This window comes from Colletes gigas, unplaced genomic scaffold, assembly GCF_013123115.1.
Source record: "Colletes gigas isolate AHSC1104 unplaced genomic scaffold, ASM1312311v1 Colletes_gigas_Sc00016, whole genome shotgun sequence".
Taxonomy (NCBI): Eukaryota; Metazoa; Arthropoda; class Insecta; order Hymenoptera; family Colletidae; genus Colletes; species Colletes gigas.
In genome coordinates this window covers 2,541,550-2,564,604 of record NW_025106645.1, presented here as the reverse complement: position 1 = coordinate 2,564,604, position 23,055 = coordinate 2,541,550, and the positions used below count along the sequence as shown (strand labels likewise).

Below are 23,055 nucleotides of genomic sequence, written 5' to 3'. Positions count from 1 at the left end.
GTATTTGTTTACAGAACGAATCTACGTTTTATATTTTTCGATCGAACTATCTCTTTTGTGCAATTAACTGCATCTTACGGAACGATTTAATCTTAAAGACGAGTTTCGAAAAGAAACTGGATACTCGAAGGGTGGCCATGCTCGTTGAATACTATTTTAAATACTAATTAAAATCTGTCGAGGTAAACTCGACAAGCATGGCCCGCTTCGACGCGTTGTGGTTTTCAAATATAATTCTTTTCGATCGCTGGCTCATATTTTTGGAATACATAGAATATCAAGTTGTTTCAGAAAATAAATTACAATGTACAGAAACGAATTCTGATATACAAGTTGCAATTCTATCGCCGATGTTTTAATCTCGATATTCCTGGAAATTTTTATCGCATAGCTCGAATGACAATCTTAGCAAAATATCATCACGAAATTCGAATTAATTTCGCATAAAATTTTAACGAAATATCGTCTATCGTAAACGCGAGCTGTATATTTGTATTTTAGTAAAAAGAAGGGTACCAACGCCCACGTTTAACGCAAAAATTGATTTTAAGAAACGTGAAATTCGTACAAGATTGAGGAATTTTGGAAATGTGTTTAAGAGAGAACTTTTAAAAATTATTGAAATTTATTGTACATTTTCCATAAAAGAGACTACCGAACTATCAACCTGTTACCACAACTGCCGTTTGAGTTCACACGATCGAATATCTTAATCGAGTTAAAATCATGAACATTTCAGCCTAAATCGTAAGTGAAATATTAAAGAGTAAAATGATTAATACTGTTACAATATATCATCGACGTCGGAGCTGGTATCGCGTGTACTGTGAATCAGCGTCGAGCAAAATATAATCTGATTACATTCGCCACGATTAATTATACAGTGCAATTGCCTTGTAATTATATAGTAAGCACGCGGCTTAACGATACACGATTATGCTTACGCGGCAATTAAATAATAATTACCACGTAATTACCAAGTAATTAAAGCGCAATTGCATTATAGAAATGATCGCAAATGTAATGAGATTACCTGCACGATTCTAATTTTGTCAAAATATTCAATTCCAAAAGACATCTCTGATTCTAGAAGCGAATTCCTAACTATCGTCTCGAACTTGACCCCAAATTGTATTTCTAATTTTCAACGAGAAGCGGATACGAACATTTATCATTCGATCGATTCTCGAAAGAAATTTGATGGATTTTCTAATATTCATTAGGTGTATTTTTTATTTCTTTTTTTTCGGGTAAAATACAGTTTCCAACGGCACTTTTCGAAAAGAGGCGTGTCCAAAATATTGGAATTTTATGCCACCGAACGGAATTTGTCGTAATAGTGCAATTTTAGTTGTCGGGAACGAAATCGAATGCAACAGCTGCATTTCAGACTCTCAAAGTGAACCCGATGCGACAATGCCTTTTAGGGCTTTGTAGTAAAAGGCCATCAAAAGCGTGGCTAGGGGGGATCCACGGCGCAAGAGACGTCGAATTCACCGGGAGGGAAAGAATGGTCGCGGAGAGGGCTCACGACCAAATCGTTTGAAGCTACGGGAATAGGATGAACGAAACTCAATCATATCACCGTAGTTGCCTCTACTATCTGTTAGCAGTAGCTCGTCGACAGTGCTGTTGACTTTTTAACGATAAACTGTCGAAACGATCGCGGGAACCATGAAACTTATCCAGCTTTTCGGGATCGATTCGACACGTGCTGAATAATACTGTTTTTACTACTACTGTCTAGTTACCAATTGCGAGTAAACGATTATCCCAGCGATAAAAAAAGAATTGACTGCTACGTTGGCGATTATGCTGGATCAATAACTTCGCTTGAGATCGAGGGGCGGAGAAGCCAAATGGTGTTTATATCCCTAAAAAGATCTTTGCAAACAGCGGGACCGATAAATGCTTTTAGCAATAAAATTGTGGGAAACGAAAAACTTTGATCGGGTTTGCAAAATGTTTGAAATTCGATGCGACTGTAGAATAAAAATGTTTTAGTCCCCGATAACAGTAACGGTTGAACGATTCTAAATTGGTTGTAGAAAAGTAGCATTAATGTTTTCCTAGTCGAATCTAAGTATTAAATTATCGCATACGAGGAAGCTTTAATTAATTAATAGTATCGCTCTAATATAAGTTAATGTTTTTATTTTATTTCGTGTACATTCCGTTTCATATTAGTAAATTTTGCTAATTATCATTTGCAAGTTGTACATATGTTCTCGTGTAAGATAAACCGAACAGTTTAGAATCGTTTAACTTTACGTTTCGAGGAACCAAATATTTTACGTTTGTTAATTATATTTTATAAATTAGAATTTTCCGGTAACTTATTGTAGCTTAGAAATTATACACAATACTACGCTCTAGGTAGTGTACTGTTGATGAAACAATTTATTTATACAATAAGTTTGAAAAAATTTCAATCGATTAAGAACTTGCACCAGTTGGCATTTAAATCCCTCATATTCGAAAACCATCCCATGTACACGGTTATTATGCTCAGATGGCTCCAATAAATCCTGTTACTTGAGGGGGAAGTTTAAGGATAAGCCTTCTGTCTAATTTAGTATCATACATTATGGCATAACGATACACTTACACACTTACACGTTAATCGGTTCATTAAAATCATTGCAAGACTCTAACATCAGAGATAAAATTTTATTTAAATTATACACAAAGTATTGTACCAACTACACTTTATCATTTTTAAATTATCCACAACTCATTCTCTCAGAATAAAAATTTGAATTAAAATTTACGACACGAAACCCATGAACGAGTTACGAGAACCTATTCTGATAACTTTGCTTTCTAGTAACATCGTTTATTTGATTAGTCTGTACCAATATGCATAAATTTGTTGGTGCAACGTATTGTACCAACTATACTCTATCATTTTTAAATTATTCACCAATGATTCTCTCAGAACAAAAATTCGAATTAAAATTTACAACACGAAACAAACGAACGAGTTACGAGAACTTTGCTTTGTTTATTTGAATAGTCTGTACCAATATGCATAAATTTGTTGGTGCAACGTATTGTACCAACTATACTCTATCATTTTTAAATTATCCACCACTGATTCTCTCAGAATAAAAATTTGAATTAAAATTTACGACACGAAACCAATGAACTAGTTACGAAAACTTATTCTGATAACTTTGCTTTCTAGTAACATCGTTTATTTGATTAGTCTGTACCAATATGCATAAATTTGTTGGTGCAACGTATTGTACCAACTATACTCTATCATTTTTAAATTATCCACCAATGATTCTCTCAGAATAAAAATTCGAATTAAAATTTACAACACGAAACAAACGAACGAGTTACGAGAACTTTGCTTTGTTTATTTGAATAGTCTGTACCAATATGCATAAATTTGTTGGTGCAACGTATTGTACCAACTATACTCTATCATTTTTAAATTATCCACCACTGATTCTTTCAGAATAAAAATTTGAATTAAAATTTACGACACGAAACCAATGAACTAGTTACGAAAACTTATTCTGATAACTTTGCTTTCTAGTAACATCGTTTATTTGATTAGTCTGTACCAATATGCATAAATTTGTTGGTGCAACGTATTGTACCAACTATACTCTATCATTTTTAAATTATCCACCAATGATTCTCTCAGAATAAAAATTCGAATTAAAATTTACAACACGAAACAAACGAACGAGTTACGAGAACTTTGCTTTGTTTATTTGAATAGTCTGTACCAATATGCATAAATTTGTTGGTGCAACGTATTGTACCAACTATACTCTATCATTTTTAAATTATCCACCACTGATTCTCTCAGAATAAAAATTCGAATTAAAATTTACGACACGAAACCAATGAACTAGTTACGAAAACTTATTCTGATAACTTTGCTTTCTAGTAACATCGTTTATTTGATTAGTCTGTACCAATATGCATAAATTTGTTGGTGCAACGTATTGTACCAACTATACTCTATCATTTTTAAATTATCCATCACTGATTCTCGCAGAATAAAAATTCGAATTAAAATTTACGACACGAAACCAATGAACGAGTTACTAGAACTTATTCTGGTGACTTTGCTTTCAAGTAACATGGTTTATTTGGATAGTCTGTACCAACATGCATAAATGTAACGAATTGTACTGTCACTCGATGAACATAGCGATCGAAAGGATCGATGCGTCGATGAGAATAATTTGACAATCTCCGGCCTGGTCGCTGCGAATGGCGAATATTTTGCACTGGCTGTGTATTTTCAGATTATCGACGGTTAGCTGGTTCCGAACGAACGATTTAAATTCGCTACGGGAATATCGATTCTACCTAAAATCGCATCTCTGTCGCGCACGTGAATCGAGACACGTGTCTTATTCGGTTAAACAGGGGCCAAGATCATTAATGGAGAGTGATTTTGGATAATCGGAGATGAGCCGGGATTCGTGGAAATAAATCAATCAGCGTACAAGCTTCCGTTCGGTTCATCGTATTATCGAAATCGTCTATCGATTATCGTGCTACGAAAATTCGTATTCACGAATGGAAATTGATATTACATACGTTTGTCTTTGTAAAATCTTAGAATATAGAGCAAACTATAATATGTTCCTATAAAGTATAAACTCTCTTGATTAACGTGTACAATTTTGGAACGTGTATAAAAGTTTTTATTTCGTTTGTATTATATATCTCGGAGTGTACAGAGTGTTTCGTAAAATCTGGACATAACTTTAATAGTTACACTTAATAAGAATAGGGAGTAGAAGCTTTTATAAATGGTTTATTTATTAGTAGCTCGCGTATCAGCATAGAGTATTATCGAAGTCCAATTTTGAGATAAAAGGTTTAGATAACAGGTTTTTGGTGACATATTTATGTTATATTGTCCCTGAAACGAGTATTATTGAAAATAATTCTATATTTCGAATTCATCGCCCGAGGTTACGTCCACTTTTAAGAAACAACCTGTATATCGACACCTGTAAAATCTCCCATCTTCTTTCTAGAATCTTGAAACTTGCGTACCTGCAGAAGCTTTTCTTAAAGTATCTCGAAATGCATATCGAAGCTACGTTTCTTAATCTAACGCAATAAATTTTCAATAAACGCACCTTGTTTAATTGTACCTGAAGGATCTCATTATACAGAGAGTCCATGCAGCTTGGCGCCTAAATTAATTTCTATACTCTCATAATTTAACAAATTTCTTAATTTTCTTTAATAATTTGATATTTTATTCTTAATAAATAACGAACACATATTCAGAATTTTAGTAGTTTATTCCATATTATACAAGAAATTAAATAAATCGTATTTATCTTTGAGACATTTTCTAAAGAAAGTAAATTTATCATGGTGGCTGGCTGCTGTGGCTCGTGCTGTATTTTCGGATGTTTTTCAAAACTAGAATTTTTGCGCTCTGTACGCACGATTGGGACTCAAAGCGTGAAAGTAGGAGACAGATCGGGCAACAAACTCAGCAATACTCTTTGACCTTAGTATTCTCTACACTAGCGTCGTTAATAATAATCGATTAGTCTATAGTTTCGCGTGTTCAACCTGGCGTAGGATTTTGATACTGGTCACACGATCCTAACACCTTTTGAAAGTTTTGATTCGTAGAATAATCGACGATTGATTGTTTTCTAATTTTACGGCTACCGTGCAGAGAGGGGAACTTGTAAAATATAACTTAGAACGTAAATAGAGGATTGTAAAGTAGGTAGATGTTGCGTAAGAAAATTATTAATAGAAATATCGTAGCGATTGTAAATGGTAACGCGACGTTACCGGTGGGTGTGCTACTTCTTTTGCCTTCTCTACGACTATTTTCTAACTATACAGGAGATCTGCGCCGAACTAAGCCTGTTAATGATTCTGTAAATAGCGTCAGGACCGCCTCTAGCGTTTAGGATACGGAATTGCACGCGAACTAGTCCGTAGTTAGTTAAGAAATTTTTATGCTTGACACGTATCTATTTAATAGGAACCGTCGTTCTCTCTCTCTCGCTTCGATACGTTAGAAATCGAAGAGTTTCGGTCCTAGCGTGTGAAACAACGCAATTCGTGTATCGATAGATGAAGTTTGAAAAACGATAGACGTATGTATTAGATACATACCTATTTAATACTCATTATTGTGTAAAAATGAAATATACTTATGGGACTCGTAGCGATATCCATTTCTTCGCAAGCGTTTTAGAAACAGCTTGAAGTATGATTTTGAATAGACTTTTGATCGCAATTTTTTATCTCATTTCCGGGCGAAGAATAACGAAACAGACCGAACGTGAATTATTATTTAAGCGTTAACAGTTTCTTCGAAGATCAACGGAAGATCTATAAAAATGACCGAAACACAGCCAGTACAAAAAAGAAATACAACTACGAGAAAAGGGACGATCGAGCGTTTGTGATATCGATGCTCGTCGATCGTCCGTGACATTTTATCGTTTACGATCGATCTGATCGGGGATATAACGATTACTCGATATTTACGATTAATCGTTCGAACGCGACAGATCCTTTCCGCGGCGAAGATATTTTGCAAACTGTCCTTCCAATGAACGAGAACGTGGCTAGCGCGATCACGAGGATTCAAGCAACACTCTTAGATCTTACTTAATCAATTTAGTCGAGCTTGAAAACTGTACATTTCCCCTGCGGTCCATCCTCCGACATTTTCGTTTTGCGAAGAATTCAAGTGAACGATGCACGGTTGCGAGACGAGTGTTCGAAAGATCGATCTGTTTCCGCGGAGTGGAACGATCGAGCATCAATGAAGCGAAGGATGAACCGAAGTACGATGTATGCGTTATCCATAAGAGTAACGTTAATGATATATACGGTACATGTAAGCGCTAACACTATTTTAACGAATCGTGCGTAATTACTCAACTGTCAAATATTGTACATTCGCGCCGGCATTGTCTATACGACTATACATACGTACATTATTATTATTATTATTATTATTATTATTATGATTATTATTATTATTATTATTATTATGATTATTATGAGATACTAGTTAAAGTTGAATATACTATATCTACTATTCCTTGGTGCTTTTCATTCCTGATTCTCTATCCTTGTTCAGTTCTAATAGCGGTTTATTTTATCTATTCTAAACTGTATGGAAACGTGCAAATGTTTTAGCAATTTGCTGGAGTAATTACCCTAGAAATTTCTGCATTTGTTTTCATCAGTTTCTTTAGACATGTCGGGGGACGATATTTTAGTATTTAAAATTTAATTGTTTGTCTAGTTTCTATTAACAATAAACCTACCTATCTATTCTAAACTGTATGGAAACGTGCAAATGTTTTAGCAATTTGCTGACGTAAATCGAGAACATTTATTGGAGATATAATTATCCTGAAAATTTCTACATTTGTCTTCATTAGTTTCTTTAGTCATGTTGGGGAACGAAATTTTAGTATTTAAAATTTAATTGTTTGTCCAGTTTCTATTAACAATAAACCTACCTATCTATTCTAAACTCTATGGAAACGTGCAAATGTTTTAGCAATTTGCTGACGTAAATCGAGAACATTTATTGGAGATATAATTATTCTGAAAATTTCTACATTTGTCTTCATTAGTTTCTTTAGTCATGTTGGGGAACGAAATTTTAGTATTTAAAATTTAATTGTTTGTCTAGTTTCTATTAACAATAAACCTAACCTATCTATTCTAAACTGTATGGAAACGTGCAAATGTTTTAGCAATTTGCTGACGTAAATCGAGAACATTTATTGGAGATATAATTATCCTGAAAATTTCTACATTTGTCTTCATTAGTTTCTTTAGTCATGTTGGGGAACGAAATTTTAGTATTTAAAATTTAATTGTTTGTCTAGTTTCTATTAACAATAAACCTAACCTATCTATTCTAAACTGTATGGAAACGTGCAAATGTTTTAGCAATTTGCTGACGTAAATCGAGAACATTTATTGGAGATATAATTATCCTGAAAATTTCTACATTTGTCTTCATTAGTTTCTTTAGTCATGTTGGGGGACGAAATTTTAGTATTTGAAATTTAATTGTTTGTCTAGTTTCTATTAATAATAAACCTACCTAAACACTCCATGCATACCCATTTCTACCATGACTGGTCAAATGACCTTTCTTTTTCCTGTTTAGCGAGGCAAGGTACTTCTAATTTTTGTATTATATGTATAGAAAATTGTGTTTTGAAGTTTATCCGTAAGATACCTATTTTTACTTGATATATTTTTTTTGTAAAGCATGCCTTTTAAAAATCTATACAAAAATATTCGATAATTAAAGTAAAGAACTTCTGACAATTTCTGACACCATATAGCGACTGTTACAGGCTATTGCTGACTAAACATCTTCTGACGACGACTTCTGACATTACCTGATAACTCAAATTATTGTTCTAAAATTAAACGCTATGTTTTGTACCTGAAAAAATATTCGGCTATATCCTTTTAAAATTTTATACGATTGTATACAAATTGATACGATTATCTCAAAATATATTGAGGAAAATCATTATTAATTAATTTCTGCAACAATTAATTCTTCTGTTTTGTTCATGTCATAAAAATAAGAACACTTCTTATTGAAGAAGTATCAGTGTGCACGATACTGGCAAATAGTAGACACTCGTTTTAATTTATTAATTTTCAAGCTTAAAGTATTTTGATTTTGAAAAATCGTAATCGAGAAGAGGACGCTAAAATCACCTCCGAATTTTCAGGTCGGTATGGCAGTCAGATTGGGCCACGAAAGTCCATACGATGAAAGATCTACTTGTATACCTCGTCTGTGGTCGGAGGATCATTCTCGATCGTATCCATCTGAAGATAAAGTAGAATGCGTCTTTCCGTAGTGAATTTATTTATCCTTTCTATTTTTCTCTCTTTCTTCAGAAATACATTTTATCAAACAGTATAATGTATACATACATTACGAAATGAAAAATTATTTTCTAAAACAAGACAAAAACACGAGGCTGCATCCAAGGTACACCAATACATTTTCTCTAATAAATTCGAAAAAGAATAAATATAGATTCAACCAATTTTACTATCTGTTGCATCCTACTTCAGTTACTCATATTCGTTCAGCAAAATTTAATCCGCTCGCTTTTGCAAAGTGTACAAATTTAAAATAAGAAAACGATCTATGATGGAATAATAATTTTAATAAAATCGCGAACCACGGTATTTAATCGGAAATAAATTTGCAATCTATTTACGAATGTAAAACCATTTAATCATCATTTGAATTCCATCGTAATTTAATTATAAATCCGTCGTAACTACGATGCACTAGCCGTGCAATTATTTCAAGGAGAACGATCGTGGCAAATGTAAATTACGTTTGGCGAAGAACATAGGGGCCCCAAAACGACCGAGCCTTTCGCGTCTCCAGCGTTTCGTCGCATCCGGTTCCATCATTCTGTCGCGTTCCCGGTTGCATCCTCCCCCCCTCACGGTCCTCCCTCTCCCCGTTTGGCCCTCGAATCGTTCGACTCCCCACCAGAAACACTCTGGATGTTGGGGGTTCTTGCTCCCGCCGATTCCGATTCAGATTTTTCGTTTTCGTTGCAGCTGTCGGCGCTGGACAAGAAGTTGGACCAGCTGGTGTACGCGCCACGATATCCTCGCGGCGTCCTGGCAAAACTTAGACGACGCGCGTCCCGTGGATATTACGGTACCGGTCGATCGTTTCGCGATGGACGTCGAATCGGGCCAAACCGATCGAAAGAAAACAATCTTAAGAAAGTAGCACACCTGGTGATTTGCATTTTCCAACAAATCGGAACGTTTCAAATTGTAAATTGTAATTTTGCTTCTTTTATATAAAAATAATATTATCTTATTCTTTGCAGAGAACTTTAAATTAAAATGTGTCTACGTTTAGACGATTTCCAGTTTGGTGACGATAATTTTTGTATAGCGTAAAGTCTGTTACTAGTGGCTCGTTAAAAATGCTTTTTGTCTGGCATAGTTGCAAATTGTAACTTCGTAATTTTGCTTCTTTTATATAAAAAAAAATATTATTTTATTCTTTGCAGAGAACTTTAAATCAAAATGTGTCTATGTTTAGACGATTTCCAGTAGTCTGAGTTTGGTGACGATAATTTTTGTATAGCAAAGTGTGAAGAATAATATAGAGAATAATTTTCTGTTACTAGTGGCCAGTTAAAAATATTTTTTCTCTAACATAAAGTGGTTTAGAGAGATATTAAATTTTATTGCTAATTGTAAAATTCTTTGCATAGAAAAAAATGTATTTATTACGCTGCTTGCCTTTCGTCCTAGTATCCACTGAACGTTAAGTGTAAAAAAGTAGTAAAAAAGTAAAAAAGTGTAGGTTACTTTGAAAACATTGAAAAAGAAGAATTAGCAAAAAATTAATTATACTAGTCCCAAAGCTCTCCTTGAACCATGTAATACTTGATAAAGAAAATTTTCAACGTTCCACCGGTACCAGAATAAACCGATGTGGTTCACGCTGTGAATAAATGGGGTTCGTTTTATAATGGAAAATGGGTATCGCGAGATTAATTATAATCGATTCCGTGGTCAAGGAGCGATTGTTTGATCGCGCTGACAGGATTCCGTGGTAACGCAACGGTTACCAGAGTCGTCTAATTAATCGACAGAAAGAGCATGGTCGTGAAAGAGGGAACGACACCGCGTCGGATGAGAAAAATTATTACCGTGGAATCCTGGCGCGGGGACAGGTTGCTCTTGTTGTCAGTCAGCTCGCGCCGTATTCCGGTTTTCCTTCGATTAAACCTACCAGGGTAGAATGATGATTTCCGGTGGCGTCTGTTTCTTGTCCGGCGACGAGCCGAGGCTGAAATAGCGGCCAGATAGAGGGAACCCGATAGCGTATTCCGTCGGCATTGTGACGATATACCAGTTTCTACGTGCTGTCGTCGAACAGAGAAGAAGAAGAGGGCGGACGAGACCCCCGAGGAAAAAAGACCCCGGGTTTTTTGTCGAACGCCGGTCGAGTTCATTCATGAACCCGTTCCCCGACGAAACCGCGATGAACGAACGCCCCGCGGATGCCAACGAACCACCGGGAATGCGGCTTTAAGGGGTTAATTGCAGGAATTACGTGAATTGCGCGAGCACGCGGCGACATGGTGCATCTTAATCGACCGAGAATTATCGGCACTGACGAGTGTCACTGCCACAGGCCATCGAACGATCGTCTTCCGAACGTTGTTCCCTCCGTTTCGACGAGACCAGCTTCTAAATTGGTCGCCATTTTATCTGTGAATCGATCTTTTGAAATATTAGGTCGATTCGTATTTTCACATTAACTCATAGACGTTGGACTTTTAACTGAACTTTTACATTATTTGTAAAGTATTGGGTTGCCCCAAAAAATATGTGCAGATTTTTGTAAGTATTACACTTGCCATCAGACATTCTGAAATGCAACTTCAGATCAAATCTTACAAGCGCATGGTTAATCAATAGCTAACATTTAATTATAAATAGTAAGAAAACAGTTTGAACATTAGATTTGTTTTATAATTTTGGCATAATTTTACAAATGAAGGAAGCAAGGTGCAAAGCTGTAAAAATTTGTGTAAAATGTATGGGGAGAATGTAATCAAAGAACGCATGTACCAAAAGTGAATATATTTTAATATTTGTAAAGTAGAGCTCATGGATACCTACAAAAAAAAAGTATTAGACAATATTTCCATAGAGCGTCAACCAGATGTATTAAAAAGCGAAAACGAATTTTTAAGAAAAATAGACAGGGGGTAGCTGCTGAAATTTTACGGCGAAAAAAAAATTTTCAAATCGTTCTGAAAAAATTATTTTTAGTTGCAGGGATCAATTACAATTATTTTTGGCGAATAAACATACCCTCGAAATTCTACGCACTTTCGAGAAAAAAATTCAGTAAATGGACAAATTTTTCGTTGAAATTAAAAAATTTCAAATCATTGTAAAAAAATTATTTTCGGTTGCGAGGGTCAATTACAATCATTTTTGGTAAATAGACATACCCTCGAAATCCTATCCACTTTCGAGAAAAAAATTCCTTACCGAATATATAATTTCAAGCCAGAAATGTAACTCCAAAATTTCAAGCGTGTCTCTAAAACGTCATAACTTCTGAACGGATTGAAAGATTTTAATGTTTCAAAAGGCAAACAACGCGTATTTTGGTGAAGAATATCTAGAAATTCTAAGAATGTTCGAAAAGTTATTCCTTAACCTTATAAAATGAGAAAACGCCCATAAAAATGGTCCAAATGCTCGTTTTTATCACTTGATATGTAAGTATAGTCCAATTATTTTACTGTATATAGGTGAGAGAGATACCAAATATTAGGTCATCTTGTATTTTATATTACCTCAACGATAGCCTTCTAACTGAATTTTTGCATTATTGTATTTGTAAACTAAGTAGTCGTCATTTTATCCGTGAGCCAAACTTCAATTTTGACAAGATGGTGCCAATAGTATATCTGCGAGGGGAATACCAAATACTAGGTCGTCTCGTACTTTATATTACCTCGACGATGAACTCCTAATTGAATTCGTGCATGACTCTATTTATAAATTCTTTACCTATTATTATCGTTCATTTTAAATTTGAATGACGACTGAAGGAAATCGGAGCAACGTTTCAGCGTGAAATTTCACGCGAGATTCGAGAAATCGGTTGGTCTCGCGTGGCCTCGTCAGGCTCGTTTGTGCTCCGTATAAACGGGTAATAGAAAAGTTTGCATCATCTATGGGAAACGAGCCGATAAATCGAAGATCTGCAGTCGCGGTGGCTGAAGCTCGAGCGCGCTTTAATAAGCCAACCAGGGCTCGAGCGTAACGCTTAAAAGGAAGAACGCATTTCGCGATTAACCGGGAAGATAATTCCATGTTTTCCCTCGATGGATTCGTGCGGGTCGCGGGAACGCGTAAATGGAAGCGTTCGATGAAGGGTACAGTTAATTAATTATCGGGGCAGCTACGTTCCTTGAAACCCCGGGGACAGAACAATGAACGTGTTAAGCGGCACCGGCGCGGCGTTACTATTTCGTCAATGCCAAATTAAGACCGGTCACCTTGTACGGAGTCGTTCGTGCATTCGTAACGAGCGCGAACCCAGGATCGATTTAATTAATGCGTACGGGGAGTTCTTTAAAACCGTGGCTTCGCCCACGCCTCCCCAGGACCGTTCAATCATTATGGAACGCTGCTACAGGGAAATTTGTTCCTCGAAAAATAATATACACGTTCACGTATGTCCAATCGATTAAATGCATACAGTCACTCTCGCTAGTATTCATACGCTATAATTGTGATTCGTTATAAATGGAAAAAAAGCTTGCTTTTGAAACTGGTGTCCACTTGCTCATACATTGAGATAAAGGGTTTGTATTTGAATAAATTAAATACAGTACTAAGATCTACTAAATGAATCCAAGAACTACTAAATTTATACAGTTACTCTCACTAGTATTCATATGCTATAATGGCGACTCGCTATAAATGAAAAAAAAGTTTGTCTTTGAATCTGGTGTTCACTTGCTCATACATTGAGATACTTAAGGGTTTGTATTTGAATAAATTGTATACAGTGCTGAGATTAAACTACTAAATGTATACAGTTTCACTAGTATTTGTTTGCTATAATTGTAATTCACTATAAATGAAAAAAAGCTTGTTTTTGAATCTGGTGTCCACTTGCTCATACATTAAGATACCTAAGGGTTTGAATTTTAATAAATTGAATACAGTACTGAGATTAAACTACTTTGTAAATGGAGAAGTAAGTAACACAGGTATAATAAGCAACATCTGGTAAATAGAAAGAATTCATAAGAAAGTTTCTTTTCATTTTAGCAAATCACCATTAGAGTGTACGAATACAAATGGAGAGTAACTGTATGTTAAACGTAAATAATTTTAAAAAACTATGTGGACCACCTACCTATTATAATTGCAACTAATCAATAACATGTCTTGATTTATATCAAATTGTGTAGAAGTAGTCCTTCGTTGAATAACTATTTCATTCCAGAATACAGATACAGAATTTACACTTCTGGTACAATAATAACAATATAGCCTCCGTTCAATTAGCTTTTTAAATATACACAAGACAATTAATCGTGTGCACTACGTCTCCATAGATCGTGAAAGGTGTTTCTACACGAAGAATCGTCCACTTTCCGGTTAGTACTGTGAATCCCTCGTTAATGTTCGCTGGCTCGAGGTACTTGTGCTATGATCGCAGGAATATCGGGCCTAATCTCTGCTATTTAATAAACTCTGTCGTGCAAGTGTTAGCGTTTGCCAGGCGACGTGAAAAGGGTTAGGAAGCAGCGCCTTATACCGCAAAAAGATAAGGATTTCGCGCGTTCAGTAAATCGGCGATTTAAGGTGCGCCTCCACGCTAGAGGCGAGACGCGAGGAAGATAGCAACCACGGAATCGTGTCGAGCGCGAACCCAACAAGCAGAGATCTGATAGAGCGAACTGCTGGGGCGGCTGGTTCTGCCGAAGGTAGGACAGGTTCACGTTCTACAGACAGGTTCGTTCGCGAAAAACTTCAATTTGTCACGCGCGTTCCGTGTCCCGCCAGGACATCTCGGATAACGCGCCAGGGGAAACTCGAATTCTTCGTTCGCGCCTCCAGCGACGAAGAATACCCGTGGTTTGCATTTATTTTTCAAGCATAGTACTCCCAGTGCGTATCATAAATATACCAACCCCTAAAAATGTAAGGAATTTCATCCTTTGGAAATAAATTGAGCTATAACAGTAATTAATAATTTAAATGACGGAAATACTATTTAATATGTGTTTCATAAATATACCAATTGTAAACAAAACTCATTTTATTTTAAACAAAAATTTAGTAATTCATTACGTTTCCACCGCTATGAATTATATCGAAAATTAAATTTTGCATACTTGCAATAAGGTTTTTTAATAATATTTTTATGTATACTATTCCAGGCTTCAATTATAGCACGTTTTAATTCTTGTATATTTGCAAATTTTGTATTATTAGAGAACATTCACCTAAATGAAATTTTCGACAAATTTTTAATAGGATTGACATCAGGGATATTATTTTCTGCAAACCAGTTTAAGGATTGGGTCGGTCTATGAATCGTTGCATTGCATTAAATTTTCAAAAATTCAGTCGCGTAAATTTGATTAAAAATTACGAATATTCTATGGTTTCGTCCCTTTGAATGTTCTCCAATATCCAAATCTTGATCCATGGAACGTTAAGGAACGGATGATGAATATTTCCTTGCTTAATTTTTCCTCAAAAGTGGAACGTATCTTCTTGATTTCATTTTATTTATTTTCAGAGTGAAAGCTAGCGCATCTTGAGCAATTCTGACGCTTTGATAGAAAACGAAGATGGACGAATCGAAGGGATTCGAGATGGTAAATAAGCGTTTCGCGTCGAAGCTGTCGATGGTTGATTATGAAACTTTGGTGCCAGCGGCATCTAACGCGGGACGTTCCTTCCCAGGCCCCCGATGGTGACCAAAATTCCTCTTTTTTTCATCGGGTTCCACGGCGAGAGACCGTATTAGGAAACCTGTAGTCATTGTGCGCTCCGCGCTGAACGGCGACGCCGACGACGACACGTGCTTGCTTGGAAAAATCGCGCACGACGTCAAATTCACGACCATTTCGAGGACCAATCACGCAAAACTCTCAAGAGGGAAACTAGCAAAATATATTTTTAATCTTTCTGGCGAGTTTTGAAAACAAAAACAGAATTTTTCTCTCTATTTCCCATTTATCCTTTTCCAATCACCCGTTCGAATATTAATTCAACAGCTCCCTTCGAGAGAACAATTATTATAGACTACCAAACATTTTCAGGAACGCACGGACCACCCCGCTGCAAAATGGCGTGACAAAGATGCTCGAGAATTTCTGATGGACGAGGTTTGGTCCGCCATTTTGGTCCCCAAAATTCAAGTTCTCGATTAGCTCGGTTCGACGGAGGCTCGCTGTGATAATATTCTTCTCTGGAAGAGCGCTGTACGGAGATGGTTTTGCACCGCTTCATAGCCTCGTCCACATCGACCAGCGATAAAAAGTCTTCAAGGTGAGCCAGAGAGACGTATGAATGGGCGTATGCATGAATGGTTGGCTGTACGCACCGAGCCAGAGACCGATCGGTCGTGTGGAGTGCGTGCACACGCATCCTCGTCCCTTTTCTGTGTGGTTTGACAGTGTGTGCATTCGTGTACCTGTGCCCGAGCAAGCTGCATCGCGATGCACACGGATCCTCCGACCCATCAATGTATCAATGGAACCGTCGGAGGACGTTTAATGAAGTTTCGAAGAATCTTCCGCATCATGCATATGCATTACTGGCTAAAAGTTTCCGACCACCTACTTCGTCGTCGAACAAAGCCAAACCTCGAAAGGTCTGCTTCTTTGCTATAAAAATTAATTTCTATTCCCCCTAGTTTTCAGAGAATCTTTCAACGCGAGGGAATTATAATAATAATTCTGAATTTTCAGTGTCAATCAACAGAACAGTGGAAATATCAGTAACAATTACGCTTTATTATTACAGACTATAAGAATTGATCAATTTACAATCGGCAATACGTAAAAAATTCTACGTGTCGTTGCACAGGATAATAACGATACGGATATAGGACGGTTCCTGTTGCACCTTCTCTCGTTATTTCGACGCGATCATCGTTCGAGCGCCTCTATTCTCGTACAACGGAGCTTGGTCGACGACAATGGAGACGCGACAAACGCGTTGGAAACGAGAAATTCGCGAATATACTTTAGCGTGTCCCTTTCGAAGCACACGATTCGCCGAACCTCAGGTACGATCGTTTCATTCGCGCTTCCAAACGTTCGCCAACGTCGTCCAACAGTGTCTCGGACATCGTCGCTCCGTCCACGTCTTCGATACGCGCGCAAAAGGCACGATTCCTTCTCGATACATTCAAACTTTCGTCGCAATTCTGCACGGCGTACGCGTGCATAAATAAATCGCTATATAATAATAATAATAATAGATTCGAGGGTCTCCAGCCTTGGGCAAACAGACTCATACATTTTGCACGTTTCGACCGGATGTTATTCTTGGTGTATTCTTTAAACAATTTCAAGCAAACGTACGAAAGTTCGACGTTTATCAAAATTTAAATCGAGACTTGAACCGTCTTTAATTAATCGTAATGTCGAAGAAATCAACGTCGAAGCATACAAGATATAAAAATCGAAGACTGGTCGGCGCAAGACTGGAGGCTCTCGAACAATAATAATAATAATAAAAAAAAGAAAAACACGGCTTTTGATTTAACAAAGAGTATAAATAAGACTAGATTTCGTTAGGCGTTATTAAATAATTCGCGTGTAACTTACGATAAAAAAAATATATATATGTATGTATGTGTGTATAATATGATAACATCGCTCGTTTTTCCTCTTTCTACATTTTTCTATTCTCTTGTGTTCCGAGTCTTGATCTCTCTCACGCTCGCTATCTCCGTTTTCGCTCGTGCGAGGCGCGAACCTCGCGAAATGCATTGCAAAATCGGGCCCGAGGTGAGTCCCCCGGGGTTGGCCGAGCCGATAGAAACCTGAATTTATCGCCTCGCGTCCCTTAACGCAGATTATCGTCGCATCCGCTTCTAATCGGTGAGCACGAAACCACTCTTTGGTTAACACGTTCTTTCAGCGCTATGTACATTCCAGTCTCCCATCTTTGGCACGGAACTACGATCGAATTTACATTATTATTAAAACGCGCCGCGGCGATAGCGTCGCCGCGATCTCATGCTTGTTTTCTCTCCCTCTCTTTCGCTCCTGCTCCCATTATACGGTTACTAATTACAGCACTTGTAACAAGAATTAAACGAGCGTTTTGTTTCTCGTCAAACGATCGATCGAGACACCGTTACGCGACAACGCCATGCTCGCTTGCCGATTTACGACCCTCTTGGGGTTACGCCATCTTGGAGACGTCGAAACCAAAAGTACCTTTCTCATAACAATTCCACACATTTAACTTAAATCAATTTCAATTTTTCTAGTGTGAAAATAGATACTTAATTATTGTGAATAGAGTATCGAATTTTGTAAACATGGAACGATATTTATTAACAAGTTTAAAGATTAGTCTGGCGCTTCGATATTTGCAAATTCAATGTTCTGTATTATTTTCAAGAATTCTTCGTCGCACAGATAGCGTTCTAGTGTGAAAATAAATACTTAATCGTTATGGATAGAGTAACAAATTTCATAAACATGTAACGATATTTATTAACGCGTTCAAAGATTAGTCTGATGCGTCGATATTTGCAAATTATCATTTCAATGTTCTGTATTATTTTCAAGAATTCTTCGTCGTAAAGATAGCGTTCTAATGTGAAAATAAATACTTAATCGTTATATATAGAGTATCGAATTTCATAAAAATGTAACGATATTTATTAACGCGTTTAAAGATTAGTCTGGTGCATCGATATTTGCAAATTATCGTTTCAATGTTCTGTATTATTGTCAAGAATTCTTCGTCGTAAAGATAGCGTAAACCTGTAACGGGATTAAACATAGATCGACTTTGTATGATTTTGTCTGTTTCTTCGATTAAGAAAAAGATCACTGGGCGTCACGTACTGGTTTTACTTGTATTATCGGTCTACTAGAACGTACTACTACGTGATATCAACTGTACTCATCTGCGTTCGTTGACGAGTAACATACAACGAACTGCTACGTTTTCGATCGTTTGAAGTGGTCTATAAATGGCACGTAGTAATACGTTCTTTCGTCGATCAACGAGCAGTGTTCGTATACGTTAATAATTACACAACTTCCTTATATGAGTTATTATTCAATGGCAGTGAAGTTTATAGGTTTGTGTACGATTATCACGACTCGTGTTTATAGATTGCTAGCAAGCTACACGTTTATAAAAAAAATGACAAACAGTGAACACTTTCGCGTTTCTGTCAATTATCGTCGGACAGTATTAGAATTCTTCGCTGATAATATAAAATCAATAACAAAAAGTTACTTAGAAGTTTGCGTAGAATTGCTACGTTTCTATCGATCGCCAATGAATTCTACACGGTACTGTTCACGTTGACGAATTCCAAACTGCAAATCACATACTATTACCAAGCAATCCCATTTCACCGACCGGCATTTTCGATCCCTCGAAGCGAACAGTAGATCTCGTGGTACCGTTCATTGCAATTTGCAACGAGATTGCTACGGTTGACCATGCTCGACAGGCAATTGTACGATCATGTTCAATTCGTTGGAGCTCATAGTAATTGAGGCTATCGCGTGGCACAACAACTGGATCATATTGTCGACAGATTCGTTCAAGGTGCATTATTATTCCCGCCTTCTTCGTAGGATCGTAGACGATAGTCAACACGCCCGCGTAGCTAATAAAGCGAGATGACGACAAAATCCTTGTACTATATTTGCTTCTTAATGAAATTAATTCAAACGGCAGTAACGCCGCCATTAATCTTTCCCAAGTTCTCTCGATCGATTTCGACTATCGTTGCTCGCGGATCGACAAGCGAGCGTACAACGCGTATTCGACAGAATTTTATATACTCGAACGGTCCAGGATATATATTTTAACCCCATCGCACGGACGACAAATTATTAAATAATCACTTTCGAAGGGAGCGCGGCGTGTGTAGGCCCGATTCACGTAGGCGCATTTTACGCGCGTTATGAAGCACTGGTATTCAACTATTATGACATTAACGGTCTATTAATCGCGAGCACACGGTGAAAGTTACGGGAATTGTCTTGCAAGTTTAACATAGCCGACTTTTAATCGCGTTCGTAAGAAAGAAGACGTATAAATACTCCGGTATCGAACGAGATTTCTGAGACGACGAATACCTCCCTGACATAAATTCTTCTAATTACTGGTACTTTCACTTTGTCCCCGTGTATAAATTGCGCGAGAACTCCTAACGATACGGTAATAAGGCAGTTAGACACCATCGAATGCGGTAAATGCAAGTAACGTTTGCAAAAATAAATTTCAACGTTCTTAGCAGCATCTGTCCTCTTCGTTCTATAAACGTGTGCATTATTCGAGAAAATAGATACCTTCGAGACGATCGTGTTCGATCGCTGCAAAATCGATTAACTCACTTTTTTATGAAATGTTACTATTCCAAACTATAAATTTCATCAAATTTAAAACTCTTCATTAATTGGTACTTCGTTCTAAAATATATTTTCATTCGTTCCCGAATCGGGCAAAGCAACTGCAGCGTCTGAAAATAAAAAGTAAGGCCCCTGCTCTACGAACCATTAGGTTGCAAATCAGTATTACGGTAATGATTCTTAAGATGAACACGGGATTGACACTCTCGGAGTTGATCATCTCGGTTGTGAGAGATGGACACGTTCGACTTATGGATCGCATCTGGGGTTCATTTTACGAATCACGTGTGTTCATTTTACGAATCACGTATGTTCATTTTAAGAATCATTACTATAATGGCTACGGCGGTTCAAGACACGGTCTAAAACAGAGACCTTCCTGCCCTCTCAGCTCCCCGAAACGCGACCGCCGTATCCGAGATCGACCATCTTGAAAATCACTGAAAACCTCTTGCGTTCGCCTAAACGCACGAATCGTCGTATCGCGTCGCATCCTCCTCGACGCTCGATGCCATCAAAAATTACGTAAAGGCCAAACCAATATCACTTCGGGTGATAAGTCTCGCGGTTTCACGTGAGAGGCAACGCGCGATGATCGTCGACGAACCCCGTGGACACGTCCACCATGTTTGAATGAGGACCCGGCGAGGGTAGCACGTTCGTGTCACTCTCCGCGTCCCCGTCGACGATTTCGCTGTCCGTGGCACCGGTCAACTCGCGCACATTGCCCGGAAGATAGTCCTTCCAGCTTCTGAACAGATACCTGGTGAACTTCCTCAGCTGCCTGAACTTGCAGTAGGTGGCGCCCTCGGCGGACTCGAGCTGCTGGGTCTGTATGAGGAATCCCTTCTCCTTGAACGTCTGCTCGAGCTTCTCCCTTTGCAGGGACTTCCGGGTCTTCCTCTTGCGACGACCCTCGTCCTGGTTGGCGATCTTCTGGCAGGGAGCGGGCTGAATCCTCTCGCCAGCCGCGCTGAGGAACGCTCCCGTGGAGGAGCCGGACTGCCCAGCCGACTGTTGCAGGGCCTCCCGGGGGAAGAACTCGTAGCCGCGCATGCTCTTGTCCCCGGTGCCGCTGTAGTACCTGAAGTTGCCCCCCGAGTCCACGGACAGGCTCTTCTTCTCCTGAAGGCTGGGCTTCGCACCCCCGGTGAACTTGAACTTGCATATGCTGACCTCCGTCGCGGGGTTGTTGTTGTTCTCCGTGGGCATCGGGGGAATGAAGATGGCGGAACGTTTCCTCTTGGTCGGCTGAGTCTGGCTCTGGCCGACCGGAGCGTTCCTCTTCGGTCTGGGTGACACGGGGGGTGGCACAGGGGCGGTCTGCGAGGTGGGTTGAGCAGGTGGCGGGATCACCGGCGGACTCTTGGTCTCCATCATAGAGTAGAGAGACTTGGGGACGATTTTCTGCTCCTTCGGCTGGTCCACGACCCTGGGGTAGCACTTGTCGTTCTGGGCCATTTTTTGGTAGTAGAGGAGCTGCGACTGGAGCGCCATCGGATGGATGAACACCCCAGCGTTGGGCCAGTAGACGAACCCGGGATTGCCGCCTAGCATGGGGTCTATTATATTGTTGTTGTGGTTGACGTTACCACCCCCGCGACTAATGGCGTCCACCGGACGGTAGCCAGGCTCCGCGGGGAACGTGGTGCCTATGCACTCAACCTCCTCGCCGTCGCTGGACGTCTCGCTCTTCACGTGACCGGACTCGTACACGTTCCCATGTTTCCTCAGGAGTCTGATCTTCAGCTGATTCAGGTCCCTGATGCAGAGATTCAGAGGCTCGTCCTGCTCCTTGGAGTGCTCCATCAGACCAAACGTTCGACGGGACTCCTGCGTCAGCCTCTTCTCCAGCAAACTGCTGATCCTGTTCTGCACGTCCGTTCGTTGGAACGGGATCTGAGGAGAGACTCTCTCGCGACAGTCGAGCTTGTCCCTGGGCGACAGTCTTCTCTCCTCGTGTCCAGGCGTTCCAGGCAGTATGGTGCCGTAGTTCTTGTAGATCAGGTGACAGATATCCGCCTTCTTGGGCTTCCTGCCTCTCCTAGGCTTGCTGTTGTCCAGCGTGATCTCGCCCATGTAGGGCAAATCCGAATATTTCATTGGTGGCCTGCTGGTCGCTTGGGATTGCTGTTGAGCGTGGTTATGGTGGTTCGGGTTGTAGGCATGGGAGGAGGTCGACGTGATCACCGACCTCCTGGAGCCCGACGGCTGAGTCGAGTTCAACGACGGGCACTGGGGAGATGAGATCTGGGGGCAGAGCTCCTGCTGCATCGCCGCGATCCGTTGCAACCAGCCATGCACGTCCGCGATGGGGCTGGGCGTCGAAGTCGAGCTGGTAGGCGCTGGGCTAGGAACTGTCGGCTCCGCCACGTGCGTCGGCGACGAGTTCAAGGCCTCCTGGGCCAGCGACGCTTCGTAGTGGTCCAGGTACTCCGGGGGCAGCGCTTGATGGTGGAACTTGAGCTTCCAGCGCGACTTCCTGCGGCCACGACTGCAACAGACGTTCGAGGATTCGCTTGTATTATGGTTCGAGATCCATGGTTTTTAACGTATTTTATGTGCAGGTCTGTTTGATAAGAGTGTGGACGCGATAAATCAGAAAAATATGTTTTGTTTAATAATGGGTCTAATCTCCCGCGTTAGTGATTATTTCTTGACAATTTTAGGCATGCTTTCTATAAACTTTTCTCCACATTTTACGAATTTTTCTACTTAACGGTTTGAGTGTCAAACAGCCTCCTCAAGGTTTATATTTCACCACAGAAAGACATTAAAATATTTGTAGAAAGACTCATTGCTAAACACGACCCACTGAATATTTCTGTTGACACGTTGAGGATCTCCTAGACTATCATCTGAAATATTGTCGAGCGTT

The 23,055-nt window shown here is 38.9% G+C and overlaps 1 protein-coding gene across 3 annotated transcripts in view; it reads right to left on the bottom strand.

The window, feature by feature from the left end:
- Nucleotides 1-18,257: 18,257 nt before the first annotated feature.
- Nucleotides 18,258-23,055, bottom strand: part of LOC122400192 — a 58,068-nt gene continuing 53,270 nt past the window's right edge. For all 3 annotated transcript variants that reach the window (XM_043401521.1, XM_043401523.1, XM_043401520.1), the window contains exon 4: nt 18,258-22,671. In XM_043401521.1, coding sequence (XP_043257456.1) covers nt 20,748-22,671 — 1,924 coding nt within the window. In that variant the 3' untranslated portion in view covers nt 18,258-20,747. The remainder of the gene's footprint in view (nt 22,672-23,055) is intronic.